The sequence below is a fragment of the Cervus canadensis genome, chromosome 1 (genome assembly GCF_019320065.1).
Source record: "Cervus canadensis isolate Bull #8, Minnesota chromosome 1, ASM1932006v1, whole genome shotgun sequence".
NCBI lineage: Eukaryota > Metazoa > Chordata > Mammalia > Artiodactyla > Cervidae > Cervus > Cervus canadensis.
The window spans coordinates 5,242,013-5,259,671 of NC_057386.1; the positions used below are offsets into that span (position 1 = coordinate 5,242,013).

Genomic DNA, 17,659 nt, shown 5'->3' on the forward strand with positions numbered 1-17,659 from the left:
AGGCTCTGTGTTGGGGGGTGGTTTCATGGATAAACACAGTGTATGACCTGATGCCCTTGGATTTCCTGGGTGATGAGCCCACGGAAGCTCCCATCTTGAGGGCCTGCCAGTTCATCCTGAAGCCCACTGGGCCTCCTGCCCAGGGCTTCTGGAGTCCTTGGAAAGGAACCTTAAGACCTCTGCCCCCCAGCTCCTTCCAGAGTTGAAGGCTGACCCGGGCCCCGGCCCAGGGCTCTCGACTTTGGAGAACTGAGAGGACGATGCCTTCTGGATCCCCAGCCCAGTGCTTCTGGGGCTGCTGCCTCTCCTCTCGTCCTCACCCCAGACCCCCCACCCCTCACCCCGCGGGTGGTACCTGGCACAGACTGGGAGGGGCTGCTGGGGGTCCCGAAACCATAGTCATTGACCGCGATGACCCGGAAGTCGTAGCTCACGCCTGGCTTGAGGATGTCCATGCTGAACGTGTAGGATGTGACCTCCTTGGGGATGTCTTTGATGAGAATGTCCCAGAGCCCCTCATCTGCGGAGCACAGACAGGGAGGCACCTGTCGGGAGGGCGTGGTCTGCCTGACCCCAACCGGTGCTCCCTCACCCCAGGCCTGTCGGGTCTGCCCCCTCAACACCGAGTCACCCATGCTTGGCACAGAGTAGGTCCTTGGGAGATACTTTTTACAAGTATCTGACCCTTTTATTCCCTTAATATTTTTATACTTTAACTAATTGACTAATCAATCCCAGCCATGACTGCAAGGAGATCCAACCAATCAATCCTAAAGGAAATCAGTCTTGAATATTCATTGGAAGGACTAATGCTGAAGCTGAAGCTCCAATACTTTGGTCACCTGATGCGAAGAACTGACTCATTGGAAAAGACCCTGATGCTGGGAAAGACTGCAGGCAGGAGGAGAAGGGGACGACAGAGGATGAGATGGTTGGATGGCATCACGGACTTGATGGACATGAGTTTGAGCAAGCTCCAGGAGTTGGTGATGGACAGGGAGGCCTGGCATGCTGCAGTCCATGGGGTCCCAAAGAGTCAGACACGACTGAGTGACTGAACTGAAGTGATGCCATGCAGCCTATGAGATCTTAGTTCCCTGACCAGGGGTTGATCCCAGACCCTGGCTGAGTCCTAACCACTGGATCACCAGGAACTCCCTCTCCCTCTTTTCAATTAAAATCTCTGTAAAATACTGAAAAATGTATCATAAGTAGAACACTTTTTAACACCCAATCCAACACCACTGTCCAGTGAAGGAGCCTCACCATCCAGCACTTCATGCAGAAGAAATCTATAGGTTCATTTCCCACAACAGTAAAAAGTGCTGGCCAGCAGGCCTTTAAGAGGCTGCCTGATATTCTATCATGAGACCCAGGTGGCTCAGATGGTAAATAATCCGCTTGCAATGCAGGAGGCCTGGGTTTTTTCCTTGGATTGGGAAGATCCTCTGGAGAAGGGCACAGCAACCCACTGCAGTATTCTTGCCTGGAGAATCCCAGGGACAGAGGAGCCTGGCGGGCTACTGTCCGTGGGGTCGCACGACTGACCGACTGAGCACAATGTTCTATCATAAAGGTACGCCCTCCTTTATGTGGGCTTCCCTTGTGGCTCAGACAGTAAAGAATCTGCAGCAGTGCAGGAGACCAAGGTTCGATCCCTGGGTGTGAAAAATCCCCTGGAGAAGGAAATGGCAACCCACTCCAGTATCCTTGCCTGGAGAATCCCATGGACAGAGGAGCCGGATGGGCTACCGTTCTTGGGGTCGTAGAGTCGGACATGACTGAGCAACTAACACTTTCACTTTCACTTAGCCAGGCCCCTATTTTTCTGCTTCCTTTCCACAAGAGCCACACAGGGTAGTGCTCCTACCCGCGGTCTGCCCCTCTTTGATCCCCCCACGCAGGAACAAATGGTGTGGCCAGACCGCAAGCTCTGGAACGAAACACTGTGGCTCTGGCCTGCAGTCCCGGGACTCAGCTGATGTGCAGGGCGGGTCCCATGGGCCCCAAACATCAGGTGGGTCCCTCCCTGCTCTGCAGGACTTGGCTTCTCAGGTCTAGTTGGTTCTGCCCAAACCCAGCACAGCAGTGCAGGGAGAGCCGGGGATGAGGGTGATTTCATCCTCAGAATGAGGAATCTGCACCCCCAGCCTTCAGGGGGTCCTGGCCTGATCCTTTCTCTTACGCTCTGCCCTTGACCGCAACTACGTGGACCAAGTCACGGCCCCCAAACCCAGAACACCAGGTCCCACGCTGGGCCTCCCAGGGAACGCTGGAAAATCCACAGGGCTGAAGTCCTGGGCCAACATTCCACAGCCTGGCACCCCGGCAGGCCAACTTGGATGGAAAAAACAGGCTCCAGGCCCTGGATGGGAGAAGCAGGAGGTGGTCTCCCGGCCAAGTCAGCAGCCGGCCCTGGAGGGCCAGGGAGGGACCATCTGGAGTAGGGAGGGAGCCAAGGCTGCCTGTATGTTCCGGCTACATGTTGGATCTGAGCTGCTGGACATGATATTTAATAATATAATAGCTGTTTACACGATATTTGCAACTGCGATTATTAGCCCAAGATTAAGGCAATGACCGGGTGGTGGCGGCTTCCTGGAACTGCTGGAGTGAATTATGTGCTATCGAGATGATTAGCGCTCAGCCACCCTGCGGTACTAACCATGTCGCTGGGATGTGCCAAAGGCCCCGTTAGAAGTATTAGTTCCTAAGATGCCAGCTTCCCGATTAGTCTTTGCTGCTTGTGCTGGAGCAACACAGCCTTTTCTTTTTTCCTTTCTTTCTCAACTTGGGTTACCTAATCACGCATCCATGGACCATCGAGAACAAGCCTCCAGCCTGCACTAACTCTGGCACCTCTGATGAATCGGGAACCTAGCAACGGAGGGAGCTGGCTGAGGCTGGGAGCTCCTGGGGGGAAGAGGAGCCCGAGAGGCTGCCTCGGGGGCCACTGGAACCCGTCAGTGACTTATCAGCCACTTGTCTCCTGATGGCTTCAGAGGTTCTCGTGATTCGATTTCAGGCTTGAGAGGAGAGCCCGGGACGTGACAGGAACCGCGGTGAGAGCCGGAATGCAGCAATGGCCTCAAAGAGGCACTGGTTCTCCGGGGGATGGCCGGCCAGCCTCTTCGTGGGGCTTTGGGTCGCGTGGAGGCGGTGGGCGTTTAGCCAACGGGAACCCAGGCCTTTGTTCCTCTGGCTTCTTGGATGACCCCACCCCCCCGACCTTAGCTGGTCCTCACCTGGCAATAAGCCCTGTTCTCCAGGGTGTTCCTTAACTAAGGGTGCGAGTCCTGTGTCCCACTCACCGCAGGGGCCCCCCTCGCTGCCCCCTGGCAGAGCACAAGCGCCGTGTCATGCGATGACCCCCAGCCAGCTCAGCCCGGGCGGACGTACCTGAAGGCCGGGCCTCGAGGACGTAGCGGGTGATGGGCCCTTTGCCGGGGTCTCCGCTGGACCAGTGAATGGCAATGGCCGAGCTGTACCGCACGATGATGGGCACTCCGGGCGGGCCGGGGGCACCTGCACACACACACAGTGGGCGAGGGGATGCCTCAGAGCGGGGCCAGGCGCCCCCGCGCGTCTCCCTGAGCTCCAGCAGGAGGACCCGAGTGCAAAACCCCGGCCAGGGTCTCCGGAACCCCTCCACGCGCTGCGCCCCCAAGGAGTGTGTCCTGGCCAGGCCTGCAGGACCTGACTCATTCTCCGCCGGGCCACCCGCAGCCCTTGCCTTCCAGGAGAGGTGTGTGGGGTGATGCCTCAAAGGCCCCCAGCTGCACTCGCTCTAAGAACAAGGCCAGAGAGGAGGCCGGGGCCGTGGGAGGATCCGGGGCCCCTGCCACCATGAGGAGGGAGAAAGGACCCAGCCCTGCTCTGGACGGGCTCTCCTGGGGTGACAGGTGCCTCAGGGGCCGCCTCCCCCAGGGCCCAGAGCCGGAGGGAGGAGCCTGCTCTGTCCACAGAGGCCTGTGCCCCTTCCTCTCTGAGGGGCCCTGCCATGCCGGCTCCCACGGGCCCCCAGGGCCGCTGCCTGCTGGTCCCCATGCGCCTGGAGCCCCGCCTCCCAGGGCCTGGACACAGCAGGTGCTTCCCCCATGCCTGCGGGACAAGGGCGGGAACCAGACAGTGGGGTGTGGGCGGCGGGCTGGCCCCACGGCCCCTGTGGATGCCTCGGGGGAAGGAGCTGGGAGCCCAGCTTCAGACTGAAGCGCCTCCAGGCCCTGGGGGAGGTGGCCGGCCAGACAGCAGGCCAGGGATTCACCTCCTGAGCCTGGCGCCCAGCCCCACGACCTCGGAGGGCCTCACAGCGTGCCTTCCTTCCTTCCTCCCTCCCTCCCTTCCCGCACCAGCATCCTGCCCACAGCTGCCCACAGCCCGGGGCAAAGGCGGCGAGGGCGGGTGTGTGGGATGCTGCCCGAGGCGGGTGTGAGCGGTGGGGCGGGGCTCCCAGGACCCCGGGCTCTCATTCCCTCCAGGACAGCACCTCCAGACTAGAAGCTTCCAGCCCGCGGGCTGGCCTGGAGGGAAGAGGGCGCTGCCGCACGTCCACTGACCCCTCCTCCAGCGGGCGCAGCTGCGCTGTCTCAGAACCCCTCCCCCCTCCTCTGCACTTCCTCCCCGCCCCCCCCCCCCGCCCCCCAAACCCCGACACTTCAGGCTCAGGTTAGAACACCGTGTCCTCCAGGCCCCCCCGCCCCTGCTCTGTCCCCCTGGTCCCCCGCCAGCTCCCTTCCTGCTTTTGTTTCCCTGGGAAGCAGCTCAGGTGAGAGGCGCCTCCCGGGGAGGGGCTGGGGGCAGGTGGAGGGCAGGGGGCCGGGCAGCTCCCTGGCAAGCCGCCCGCTGCGGGCTGCAGGCTGTGTTCCAACCCCGGGAGCCCTGGGAGCCAGCCTGCCCTTCTTCAGAACCAGAGGCGGGGACGAGAAGGCGCCCAGAAAGAGACAGTGAAGGGTGGCCACCTGAAACCCGCACCCGCTGGGCAGCAGAGGCTGCCCGGCCAGGTCAGCGTGCCTCCCAGCTTCGGGAGGTGGGCAAGGAGGACGGGGAGGGGGGTTTCAGGGGGAGTCTGGGGGAGCTGTCTATGGTCGCTGCGGGGGCAGGGGGTCAGGAATGCAGAGAGTCTGAGAGGCGGCTTCTACATCAGGAGGGGACATCCTGCATGAAAGAGGCCCTGGGGGGCTAAGCCTCAACCTCAAGGCACCCTGAAGAGTTCCCCCAGCCTGAGGACGACCCCGGGGGGGGGTCACGAAGCCCAGACTAAGCTACTCTTTCCTCCCTGGTCCCCAGGGCTCCCCATCACCCCGGGCCCAGTGCACAGGACCTGTCACCGCCTGGCTCCTTTCTTACCCCCCTAACACTGCCCCTCTGTCCCTTCTGTCTAGGGGGCAGCGGCCGGCAGGCCTCCCTGGACCTGGTCCCACGCCTGAAGACCCCCCAGAGCCCTGGTTCTCACAGCAGGTACCAGAGAGACACTTGGGCTCTTTCGTTCAAATGCACATTCCCAGGGATGCTCAGGGATGCTGACTCCCTGGGCCCCAGGAATCAGCGTTATCACGAGAACCCCGGGGGTTCTGACATCACTGTCCCCTTGAGAAACGCTCTGATGGCACCGGTGACCCTCGCCGCCCGGCTGGCCCTCCCTCACAGCTGGCCACCCCACCCCTCCTCTGCCCCAGCCCCCGTCAGAATCCTAGGGAACGCTGGTCTCTTTTCCCACGCATCCATCTAAATGACCCCATGAGGTCTTCTGGAATTGCCGCCTTTGTTTATTTCATTTTTAAATTAAAAAAATTATTCTTAATAATTTATATGGCTTCACTGCGTCTTAGTTGTGGCAGGCAGGATCTTCGATCTTAGCTGCGGCATGTTAACCCTCAGGTGGGGCCTGTGAGATCTAGTTCCCTGACCAGGGATGGAACCCCTTGTGTTGGGAGCGAGGAGTCTTAGCTGCTGGACCATCAGGGATGTCCCCCGCTTTAAGTGCCCCTCTTCTCCTCCCCGATCCTTCCCCCCAGGCCCACCCCACAGTGCTGCCTTGAAGTCCTCGTGGGCCCGAGAGCTCCATCAGAGACCCTGTCTTACTCAACTCTGCACCCTCAGGCATGCTCTGGACACCCCCTTCCGACCTGGGGGGTCCCCACGCCCACCCAAGGCTCCCCTACCTTCTCCAGGACCCGTGGTGACGTTGGCTTCGATCTCGGGCCCGTAAGTGAAGGTCTTGGCTCTGATGCGGAACCTGTAGGTCATCCCCTCTGCCAGGTCCTTCACCTTCAGCCACAGGGGGCTGCTGCCCTTCACGTCCACCGTCACGATCTTACTGACCCCTGGGGGGGAAGCACGTGGCGTGTGAGGGCCACAGGCCCTGGCGGGGGAGGCCGTCAGGTGAGGGAATGGTCAGCACTGGCCAGGGGCCGCAGCCCGTGGAGTCAGACTGGGACCAGCACCCTTGACCACATGGAGTGTTTCCAAGACCGTTCTCAGAACAGAGTCCGGTAGGCTGTCCTCAAGAATATGTACGTTCATGCTGCCTGCCTGTCTGTGCAGTGAAAAACCACAGCGCCCTTTAGCATCTGGAGGGGAAAATCAACTCACATCTCGTTTCATTTAACCATCATACCTCAAACACTGGTCCCCCACATCCCATCCCGTAGAAATCACATCCCAAGGACCATCTTTCAGGAAGTGCTTCTGTAAAGACGCCACCGTCTGGAGTTGGAGGGGACACATGCGTGGCTGCACCCACAGCCCAGGACAACCTCAAATCCCGCCCAGCTCCCTCCCTCCTCAGTGCCAGCGTGACCTCCATCAGCCGCACCCACCAGGCTCTTCAGCGCCAAAGGCACCCCAAATCTTAGCTACTAGAGGGGAGTCTGGGACTGTCTCCAGGAGGTGAGAGTTTATGCTCTGTGCATAAACCCACGTCAAAGTCCCCCTGACCACCAGCCTCTCTGGGACCCGGTTTCATCTCCCACATGCACGGAGGAGCTGGTCACCCCTGGGAGACAGACTTTGCAGCCAGCAGGCTGGGCTCAGAGGGCAGGGCTGGCCCCGGGTTCTCCGGGCACATCTCCTGCCCTGGCTTCACTTTGCGCTAACGAGTGAGGGTATCAACAGCGTCTTGGGCAGGTGCTACGAGGGGGAAGAAAGTAACCGAGCACCTGGCTGGGGGCGGGGAACGCAGTCCTGACGGACAGATTGGTGGGTGCTCGGGGGGGGCTTCCCGAAGGGGTCACAGGCCTGTGGGGTCACGGGCTGGATGTGCCCTGAGACCTGGGTCAGCAGCCCTGGGTAGAGGCCCCTTGACTTTCTGGAGCAAACCCCTCACTGGCCTGGGTCTTGGTCTTCCCCACAGGGAGCCAGGGGTGCTGCGTCCTTGTTCCCTGCATCCTAGTGAGGCCTGTTTGCTGCCGACCAGAGCCCAGGGCGGAGGCGGGAGCGGGGCGCAGGCGTGCTGCTGGCCCGGCTGGGCACCGTCTTGCCAGCCCAGGCTTGAAGTTCCTGTTAGTGGGCTGTCAAGGGTGGATGGGAGTCTGGAAGGCCTCAGAGGTGCCACGTGGTCCAGATGCCGCTGGGCTGAGTGACAATTAGGTGAAGGGAGCACGCTTCTCTGGCTGTGGACCCCCCGAGACACAGCTCCGAGAGGGGTCTAGCCCCCATGACCTCTGTCCTCTCCTTCCTTCCGTGGGAGGGACGGCTCCTTTCCTGGGTCCCGCACCTGACCACCCCTCCTCCTGGGGCCCTCCAGGCCCCGGGGAGCTGCTGGCACACAGGTGGGGTGGGAAGACTGAGGGCCAGTGTTCCCTGGGCTGACCCAGAAGGGCTCAGCTCCCGGGGCTCAGCCTTGTTCTGGTCGGGTTCTGTGGTCTGCGAGGGGTGGCCGGCCATACCCCCGAGGCCTCGCTGGGCCCTGGACCTGGGCACAGGCCTCCCGGGGCACAGTCTCCTTCCTGCCTTTCTGACTCAGTAGCAGTGATTTCAGCTGTGGTGGGGCAGCCCCTGGGGGGCCCGGGAGGGGGGCAGGGTCCTGTCCAGGGCCTGGAGGCAGGGCTAGGGCAGGGGCTGCGGGGAGAGCTCTGAGCATCACTCACAGGACCAGGGCTCAGGGCAGCAGAGGGCAACCTGCAGAGCCAGGGGCTGGAGCTTAGGCTCCCAGAGGGCAGCGGGGTGCCGTGACCCCCAGACTTCTGCATCTGCCCGGGAAGAGGCTCCAGGGCCTTGATCAGAGTCTCAGAGGGGTTCCTGACCCCACAAAAGGCAGAGAACTAACTCAGGGTAAGATGAGTCCCTAAGGCCGGGGCGGGGCACACGCAAGATGGAACCTTGGGGGAGGGTCCATCTTTATTCTTATTCTTTTTTTTTGAAAATTTTTATCCTTTAAAAAATGTATTTATTTATTGGGCTGTGGGCTGTGATTCATTTGAAAAGACCCTGATGCTGGGAAAGATTGAAGGCGGGAGAAGAAGGGGACGACAGAGGATGAGAGGGTTGGATGGCATCACTGACTCAATGGACATGAGTTTGAGTAAGCTCCGGGAGCTGGTGATGGACAGGGAGGCCTGGCGTGCTGCAGTCCATGGGGTCGCCAAGAGTCTGACTGAACTGACAGTTCTTCGTTGTGGCATGCGGAATCTTTAAGTTGCCACAAGTGGCCTCTTAGTTTCAGCGTGTGGGATCTAGTTCCCCGACTGGGGACTGAACCCGTGGCCCCTGCACCGGCAGTCTTAACTGCTGGCCCCTAGGGGAGGCCCCGGGTCCGTCTCTGTGATCCATCTCGGGGTGCGGTGTTTTGCCCAGGTGTTCTTCCTCCTTCCCCACTTCTATCCGCTGATGGGGGAGAACATACTTAAAAATTCTCTCCTAGGACTCAGGAGGCCGGGGCTGCTGTTCCAGTTTGCCCTCAACTTGCCGCTGTTTGACCTTGGCCCCGCCCCTGCCCTGCCCGGGACTCAGTCTCCGGTTTATACGTGGGGAGAGGCTCATCGCTTGGACTCTGCGTAGGGACGATGGAGGGGAACCGTGCAGAGGGCAGGTTTGGGGAGCCCCGCTGGAAGGGGGCCCCACTCACCATCCACAGGGGTGCAGGGCTCGTAGACCAGCCGGTAGCCCTCCAGGACGCCGTTGGGGAACTCCGGGGCCCCCCAGGACACGTTCACGGAGGTGGTGGTCAGCTCGCTGAACCTGACGGAGCTGGGAGCGCTGGGGGCTGGAGGGAGAGAGCAGAGGGGCTTTGTTTTCTCCCTTCTGGAAGTTCAAAGCCCTGGGTTTGGTTCCGAGGAACCAGCAGGGGCGTGAGGGTCCCTGGACAAACAAGAAAGCGGTTTGAAGCAACAGAGGGTGGGAGGGGTCGCTGGAGGGCAGCGGGTCCCTCCCCTCCCTCGATGACATCCTTAGCACTCTCCCCAACGTCAGGGTCCAAGTACTGGGAGAAAGGAGGATTTTGTTTTCAGAAAGTGGGAGAACTCAGGCTTCCTCCTGCTAATGGGCCCTGAAAGCAGGGCCCCTGGGGTCACTGCGGTGGAGGCGGGGGTGTCAGGTCACGTCCTGGCTTCCCTGGGGGGGGGGGCAGGGCGGGTGCCTGGGCCTGAGCATCAGGTGGGCATTAGACAACCAGCCCTGCAATGGACAGGGTCTCTCTCTTGTCCCGAGGCCCCAGGGATTACTGCCAAGAGAGACGACGCTGGCTGAAGCAGCAGGAGCCAGGACCTGTCAACTATCTGGAAGAAGATGTTTTCTTGGCCTGAGAACCCGACCCTGAGACCATAGGAGAGAGGCCTGAGGGGGAGGACGGAGAGGAAGCGAGGGAAGCGTCCGGCCTGCAGCATCCCAAGCTGGCTCTGGCAGGGGGACGGCCAGGCTATTATTGTCCAGTGCCGCCTCCCCACCGAGCCGGGGCTGATCCGGGCCGGCTTCCTCTCGGGCCCCGGGAGGCAGCGTCAGTGAGCCGTCTGTGAAGGGGGAAGGTCAGGTCTGCAGGCCCTTCCTGCCTCCGCTCTGTGACAGGGACGTGAGGCGGAACACTCCGTTCCGGTGACGGAAGCATCCAGGCTCCCGGGGGTCCGCATCCGGCCAATGACACTGACAGAGCGTGGCTGGGACAGGCAGACAGACCCCCGGGAGCCAGGCGGAGGAAGGCGTGTCCCCGGAGCCAGAGCCGGTCCCCGAGGAGGACAATACTTGGGAATGGACTCCACGGGGTCTCGCTGTCTCTTTAAAAGAAAGATGATGGACAGAAGGGGGAGCAGCAGCTTGAGAAAGAGGCAAGGTTAGGACCAAAGGCTTGTATTCAAATCCATGAGGAGGAAGCTCCACCACAGGCAAAGGAGGGGACTGAAGCAGGCTCCTCTGTCCATGGGGTTCTCCAGGCAAGAAAGTTGGAGTGGGTTGCCGTGCCCTCCTCCAGGGGATCTTCCCTACCCAGGGATGGAACCCGCGTCTCTCAGGTCTGCTGCATTGGCAGGCGGGCTCTTTACCACCAGCGCCCCCTGGGAACAGTACCTCGAGTGGCAGTGATGCTGTCTGGAGGGGTGCCCTCCCCGTGTGGGCTGCAGGCCTCGCACCCCGCCCGCTCCTCCCCTGCGCGACCCGCAGCCTCCTAACGGACCACCCTGCCTCCTCCGGCCGCCCCATCAGCCTGTCCTCTGTTCAGCAGCCAGAGCCATCTTTCGAAAACATAAGCCAGATCCTATAGCCCAGCTGCTTATCCCCACCAATGGCTCCCCATCACGCTTAGAATTAATGCCGGACTTCCTTCCAAGGTCCCCAGACCCGCTACCCCCTGACTCTCACTCCCGTTCTCTCAAGCCACCTGGCCCGCTCTCTGGTCTCTCGGCCCCTCCAGCCTCCAGGCCTTGGCACCTGCTGGTCCCTGGGTCCGGAACCGCGCCCCCCCACCCCACCTCCAGGACTTCCTGTGACCGGCCTCGTCTTCCCACTGAAATCTCAGCCCGGATGTCAGCCGCTCAGCCAGGCCTCTGCAGGCCAACCTCTCTGAAGCCATCTGCCCACCCACTGCCTCCGTCCTGAGACCACTCACACCCCCTGCCACCCGAGGTTAATTCCTCTAGATGCTTGTTTACCAGCCGACTGCCCCCCTAGGAGGGGGCCTGGTCAGTTTCCTTCACTGTTGTATTACCCACATTTAGCACAGTGCAGGCCCAGAGAAGGTGCTCGGTAAGTGAACAGTATATGGTGACATGGTCAGAGCTGGGGAGATAAAAGCAAGTCGGGTGGGAAGAAGGCAGGGAGCAGAAGGGGGCTGGCTGGTTGCGGACTGGCTGTCAGCAAGGAGGGCTTCGGTGGTTAGATGAGGGGAGGAAGGGCTAGACGTGGGCCTTGGCCAAGGCTTTCTGGAGATAGGGCCTCTCTTATTCTGCTTTTAAAAAATGTGTTTATTCAGCTATGCTGGGTCTTAGCTGTGCCACTCGGGGTCTTTGATCTTTGTTGGGGCATGCAGAATCTTCAGTTGCAGCACGTGGGATCTAGTTCCCTGACCTGGGATCGAACTCAGGCCCCCTGCATTGGGAGCATGGAGTCATGGCCATGGGACCACTAGGGAAGTCCCAGCGCGTCTCTTCTGGGCACTCACGTCTGGGCCCCTCTGGGTGGGCTGTGCTCCCGCTCTGCAGAGGGCATCCCGTGGGGTCTGGAGACCCAGCCCCGATTACTCGGTTGCCTCCTCCCGCCCATGAGCCCAGGCGCCAGGTGGGCCCCCCTCGCCTCCCCACCCGCCCCTCCAGCCTCCCCCACCTGCTTGCTGGGTCTGGCCCCGGGTGGGGGTGCTCCGCGGCCCGTCCCCCGCCGCGTTGAAGGCTGCCACGCTGACCATGTAGGTGGTGTAGCCCGTCAGGTTCTTGAGCTTGACGCCGTTCTCGGCCAGGAAAAGCGTCTTCACCCGCTCCGTGAGGTTCCGCCGCTGGGCCTCCCAGAAATAGATCTGTGGGCACAGAGGAGGTAGAGTGAGGGAGGCCATGACCCAGCTTCCCCCCTGCCCCTGGCTGATCCCAGGGTCTCAGACACATCTCCGCTCAAACAATCCACACGCCTGGACGGCAGGTGTGAGTCACCCAGGAAATAACACCGTTCTTCTTGTTTAGTCGCTCAGTAGTGTCCGACTCTTTGCGACCCCATGGACTGTAGCCTGCCAGGCTCCTCTGTCCATGGGATTCTCCAGGCAAGGATACTGGAGTGGGTTGCCATTTCCTCCTCCAGGGGGTCTTCCCGATCCAGGGATCGAACCCACGTCGCCTGCATTGGCAGGCAGGCTTTTTACTGCTGAGTCACCTGGGAAGCCCAGGAAATAGGAGTATTTAAGAGCTGCTCTACAAACACTTCCAGAACCTTCGTTTTCACAGCTAATCCTTCAGTCTCTGCTAGACTGTAAACCCCACGAGGGCACAGAGCCCGAGTCTGTTGATGGCAGGCCCGAAGGATTTAGCACAGCCTGGGCACGTAAGCACTCAATAGTCACTGTAGGTATAAACCAGTTCTGTTCTGAGGATCCGGAGGGCAGGGCAGGTCGACTCCACCCCAGCCAAGAGTCAGGTTCAAGGGCCAGCCCAGCGGCGTCACCCGGGAGCTGTCGAGGGCTGCAGGGTCCGGGGGAGCTGCTGGCACACGGCAGTTTGCACAGCCCGTGGGAGAGGCGGGCACGCCTGGGCCGACCCCCGGGCACCGCTGACTCGGGCAGGACACTTCCCTGAGCTGCAGTGGTCTCCTCTGTATAGCGGAGGTCAAGGACACCCACTTCCTAGGACCAACGTGATGGAGAGGAAAGAAGGAAGACTCACAGGCTGCGGGCAGCTTTAGTCCAGGAGCACAGGAGGACCACGGCGCTTACGATTCCAGGCAACCCTGGCACGGCTCGGATCTCAAGTGCCCGGGTCCGCTTCTACATGGATTGCTTTCAAAAGATGAGTACAACCGGGTCCGCGGTGGGTTGAATCGGCAGACACAGAACCGCGGATATGGAGAGCCGTCTATGAAACAATCCCCTGCGGATTCCGAGGAAGGCCTCTACTTCTTATTAACCGGGGGTTAGGGCTCACTAGCGGCCAGAGAGGCCGCGCATCCTTCCCTAGTTTCAGAACTCTGCGTCCGGAGCACGCGGAACGCGGGGAGCCCCAGGCCGCGTGGATTAGAGAGCATTTGGCACCACCTGCTGGCCAAAGGCGTTTCTGCATGCTCTTGGCGTCTCAATTTCTCAATTTGCCTGGAGAAAGCTGATGAAAGTGAGAAAAAGCTAATAAAATTGTCCCCACCTGGCATGTGTGAACTGGCAGTTAGGATGCCTCAGTACTATAAAATCTGTGTTTTTTTTCTAACCCCTTTTACTTTCTTTTTCCAGTCTTCTGACATGGGTAGACGTGTGGGAGTTGAGATAGTCCCTCATTAAATCACTCGTTCATGGGTTCGCTGTTTGGAAAGAATAAATGAACCTGCTTGGAATGGATTCAAGAGAGATGGGGAAGAGGCAAGGGGCACAGACATTTTGGGGGAGGGTTTATGCTAGAAAGGGGCCAACCAGGAAAAATGGCTGAAGCAAACGTGAGGTCAGGAAGAGACGTTTGAAAGATGGAACATGTCTGAGAGCAAGAAAAGCGATGATGCAGGAGAGGGGGGTCCAGTCGCTGGCATCACGTTCTTGGCACGAGGGAGGGGGGTCCAGGACCCAAGCCACCACACGTCCATAAATGGGCACCCTCCGCAGGTGGGTCTCACCCGTGTGTGCTGAATCCAGCAGACTTCTGTTAGATGACAATTCAATGACATTTGTGCAAAGCAGCCCAAGGGACTGAGCCTTGAGCACCCCAGCAGGTGGCACACGGCCAAGTTGCCGTGCGGGCTGGTGGCGGCCAGGTGTCTGCAAGGAAATGGCTCCTCGGGGGACCCACATCTCTGGCTCCCTTGTGTCTTAAGCACTTAGAATCGCGCCTGGCACACCTGCTGGTGATCAATAACTCTCTGCTGATGGATAAACACTGTCTGTTGACGGGAACAGGTGCGGGAATGAATTATAATCACTACTTTCTATCTCTTATTCTCAATTCCATGCCCGCTTTTTAAAACTGGAGTATACTTGCTTTACACCATTGTTAGTTTCTGCTGTCCAACCATGCGGATCAGCTACATGTAAACATATATCCCCTCCCTCTCGGAGCTCCCTGCCACTGACCCCTTCCCAACCCTCGAGGTCATCACAGAGCACGGGGTCCCTGCCCCTTCTGGCTTCATCACAGGCACCAGGCTGGACTTCAGCCTCAGTTAAGTCAGGTCCAAGCCCTCACGTCACATAGCTGGCTGTCGCTGGAGGACAGTCACACCTTCAGTGTGACTCAGCGGCCTCGAGTGGCTGGCTACTGTGTTACACTGGTCTGGCCCATCCACTGCAGTATCCCACCTCGCGGCTCCACGCATCTCCTCCCCATCCCTGCTCCCAGCCGCGGGCCCTCCACGGATAACCAGAGCCATCATGGGAGAGTCTACACGCTCCCTTCGCCACCTGGACCACCTCCCACCCTGTGTCCCTACCTTCTGCCTCCCTCCTGTGGCTAGGGCCTAACTGCCGGCTCCCTACTGAGGTGACCCCACCTTCCTGCCCTAAATCCCAGCCCCTGTCACCTCCTCCAGGGCATCACCCACCACAGCTTCCTCGCGTTACCGAATCACGAAATTCTTCCTCTTTCCAGAACCGTTCCTATCAGCACACACACACGAGTTATTCCTCCCATCTTAAAACCGCCTCCGTTGACTGTCTTTTTCCAGCCTCTACCCTATTTCATCACTTTTCTCTAAAGCAAAACTCCTCAAAAGGGATGTCAGTACTGGCTGCCTCTCCTCATTCTCTCTCGAACCCACTCCAAGCAGGCATCCCCTGCCCCGAACTCTGTTATCAGAGTCCCCCGTGAACTTGGCTGGTTTAATGTAATCATCCAGGGCTCTGGAAACTCCTGTAAAGCACCAGGTAAGAAACACTTTAGGCTTTGCAGGCCACATGGTCTCTGTTGCAGTTATTCAACTCTGCCTGTGACTTGAAAGGAGCCAAAGGTGATCTGTAAACAAATGGGTGTGGCTGTGTGCCAATAAAACTTTATTTATAAAAACAAGTGGGGGGCCAGATTAGGCCTATGGGCTGTGGTCTGCCCATCCCTGAATAACTGCCTCCAAGGTTTCTTCTTGTTTGAGCTCTCAGGAGAGTTGGCGCATCTGCTTCCTCCCTCCTTCTGAAAACACAGTCTTCATGTGGGTTTTGAGAATTCAATCACTTGCTTTGGTCCTAGGGCTCAGTTTTCAGACATCTGGTGTTTTCTATCTAACCATGTCTAATCTCCAGGCTGTTGGTACCATCTGTATGCTGAAGGCTTTCACCATTCACACCTCCAGCATGGAACTTCTCCCTTGGACTCCGCACCTGTGTGTCCAGCTCCCTTCAGCGTTTCCCCGAGGACATTCAACAAACGTCTCAAACCTTCTCCAGCTCCCCTATCCCCTGCTTCACTTCCTCCTTTTGCCCCGCTCTGTAACTGGAAGCTCCATTACCCAACTGCTTGGAAATCCTTGTTGCTTTTCCTCCTCTCACTTCCCATGTTCAGTTCATCAGCAAATTCTGCTGGCTCTACCCTTCAAATGGAACCGGGAGCAAAAGCTGCTTACAGCTACTGCTTGGTCTAAACCCCCATCACCTGATGATGCCACCACCTCTTCATGGATTCGCATTTGCCCTGATGCAGACTCCCCTCAATGCGGCAGCCAGCACAAGCTTTAAAAACCCAAGTCACCCAGGTCCGTCTTCTGTCCCCAAGGTCCCCATGGCCGTCATTTCATTCAGCGAAAGCTCAGAAGTCTCCAGGTGATGCACTCCGTCATGCTGGGACATGTGGGTCTCTGTGCTGCGCTTTGTACGCGTCAAGCACGCACTGACCCCAGGGCTTTTGCTCGTCAGCCCCCTTGTTCTGGAATACTCTTTCTCAGATCCACGCGATTCACACCCAGTTCACCTTCGTCTTTGCTCACGTGGCAGTTTCTCATTAAGTCCTCTCCCGAAGACCCTATTTAAAGTCTCAAACCTGCCCCTTAACCCTCTTCACTTACCACCAGCTGGAGCTGCTCTTTGCTTTGTATATCACTAGCCTTCCTCTCCTACAGTTTAAGCTCACACTGTCTCTGAGTTAATCGCAGTATCGGGAACATAGCTGGGCACAAGATAACTACTCAATAAACACGTGTTCCTGAAAGGCTGGCTGCATCGACCTGCCTGCCCCCACACACGTCACAGCTCACCCTGACGTGACCCCTGGCTGGTGGTGTGAACACACGGTTGATGTTAAGGTCGACGAGCATGGATGTTAATGCAGGTCTTGTTATTGTTTAGTCACTAAGTCGTGCATGACTCTTTGCGACCCCGTGAACTGCAGCCCACCAGGTTGCTCTGTCCAGGGGATTCTCCAGGCACGCTTACTGGGGTGGGTTACCATTTCCGTCTCCAGGGGATCTTCCCAATCCAGGAATTGAACCCATGTCTCTTGCATTGGCAGGCAGATTCTTTACCACCAAGGAAGTCCTACTGCAGGTCTGGGAGGTGGCAATTTCTTTCCCTCATCAGCGTCCACGCTTGGTTGTGACGTTCCCCTGAGCACGTGGATGTCGGCGGTGTGGTGGATGGTGCCTGGGCACCCACACATTTCCGGGGATCGTGCATTAACTGGAGGCGTTCACACCTCCCCAGCCTGGTGTCTGCCAAGCTAGAGCAGGCCCCGCCGGGCTCCTTCGTCGTCCCTGGGGAGGCATATGCTAGGGGCGCAATATTTAGTTCTCCCAGCTGGCGCTGCTCAGGAGCGTCATCCATCTTCAGAGCATCCTTGGCGAGACGTCTCTCCTTCTTGCTCCCGCCTTCGTCACCCCACGCAGAGCCAGACTCCTTTATACAGGGTCTCCATAAGCCGTGTGACCCGGCAAGGCCTTTGCGGAAACTCGGTTTCTGCCTGTGCGACCTGGGCAGAACCAGGAAGCTCCCGGGGGCTCCCACCCTCGCCACCTTGCCACTGCACTGGACCGCCCTCTGGAACAACAAACCACCACCAGGAATCAGAGCAGCGCCGGACACTGGCGCGGGAGCCAGGCTGCAGACATGGCCACAGGCTGAGCGTCCAGCCAAGCAGCCCATCGTTATTGTCACCACTGTGGCCACCTCCTCCAGTGGTTGGTGGTTCAGACAGTAAAGAATCTGCCTGCAATGAGGGAGACCTGGGTGGGGAAGATGCCCTGGAGGAGGGCATGGCAACCCGCTCCAGTATTCTTGCGTGGAGAATCCACATGGACAGAGGAGACTGGCGGGCTGCAGTCCACGGGGTCACAAAGAGTCGGACATGACTGAGCGACTGAGCACATCCCAGAGGCTGTGTGCCCAGTGCTCCCTCCCCACCCCCTACAGGGCAAGGACCAGCAGACCTGGAGTTTGCCTCTCTGCTGCCAGCTTTTTTGGTGACCTCATTGAGCCACTAACTTGGGACTCAGTTTCCTTATCTGTGCAATGGGTACAATCATTATAACCGACCAGCTTTAGCAGGCTTTCAGGAGTCTTAAGTGAAAACTGAAAGCGTTAGTTGCTCAGTCGTGTTCAACTCTTTGTGACTCTGTGGACTCTACCCTGCCAGGGTCCTCTGTC

The 17,659-nt window shown here is 59.0% G+C and overlaps 1 protein-coding gene across 3 annotated transcripts in view; it reads right to left on the bottom strand.

Annotated features, from left to right (window-relative positions):
- Positions 1–17,659, bottom strand: part of SDK2 (sidekick cell adhesion molecule 2) — a 264,553-nt gene that overhangs the window by 19,447 nt on the left and 227,447 nt on the right. For all 3 annotated transcript variants that reach the window (XM_043454318.1, XM_043454377.1, XM_043454457.1), the window contains 5 exons: positions 11,746–11,932; positions 9,065–9,202; positions 6,162–6,323; positions 3,400–3,525; positions 356–520 (listed from right to left, as the gene is read on the bottom strand). In XM_043454318.1, coding sequence (XP_043310253.1) covers positions 356–520; positions 3,400–3,525; positions 6,162–6,323; positions 9,065–9,202; positions 11,746–11,932 — 778 coding nt within the window. The remainder of the gene's footprint in view (positions 1–355; positions 521–3,399; positions 3,526–6,161; positions 6,324–9,064; positions 9,203–11,745; positions 11,933–17,659) is intronic.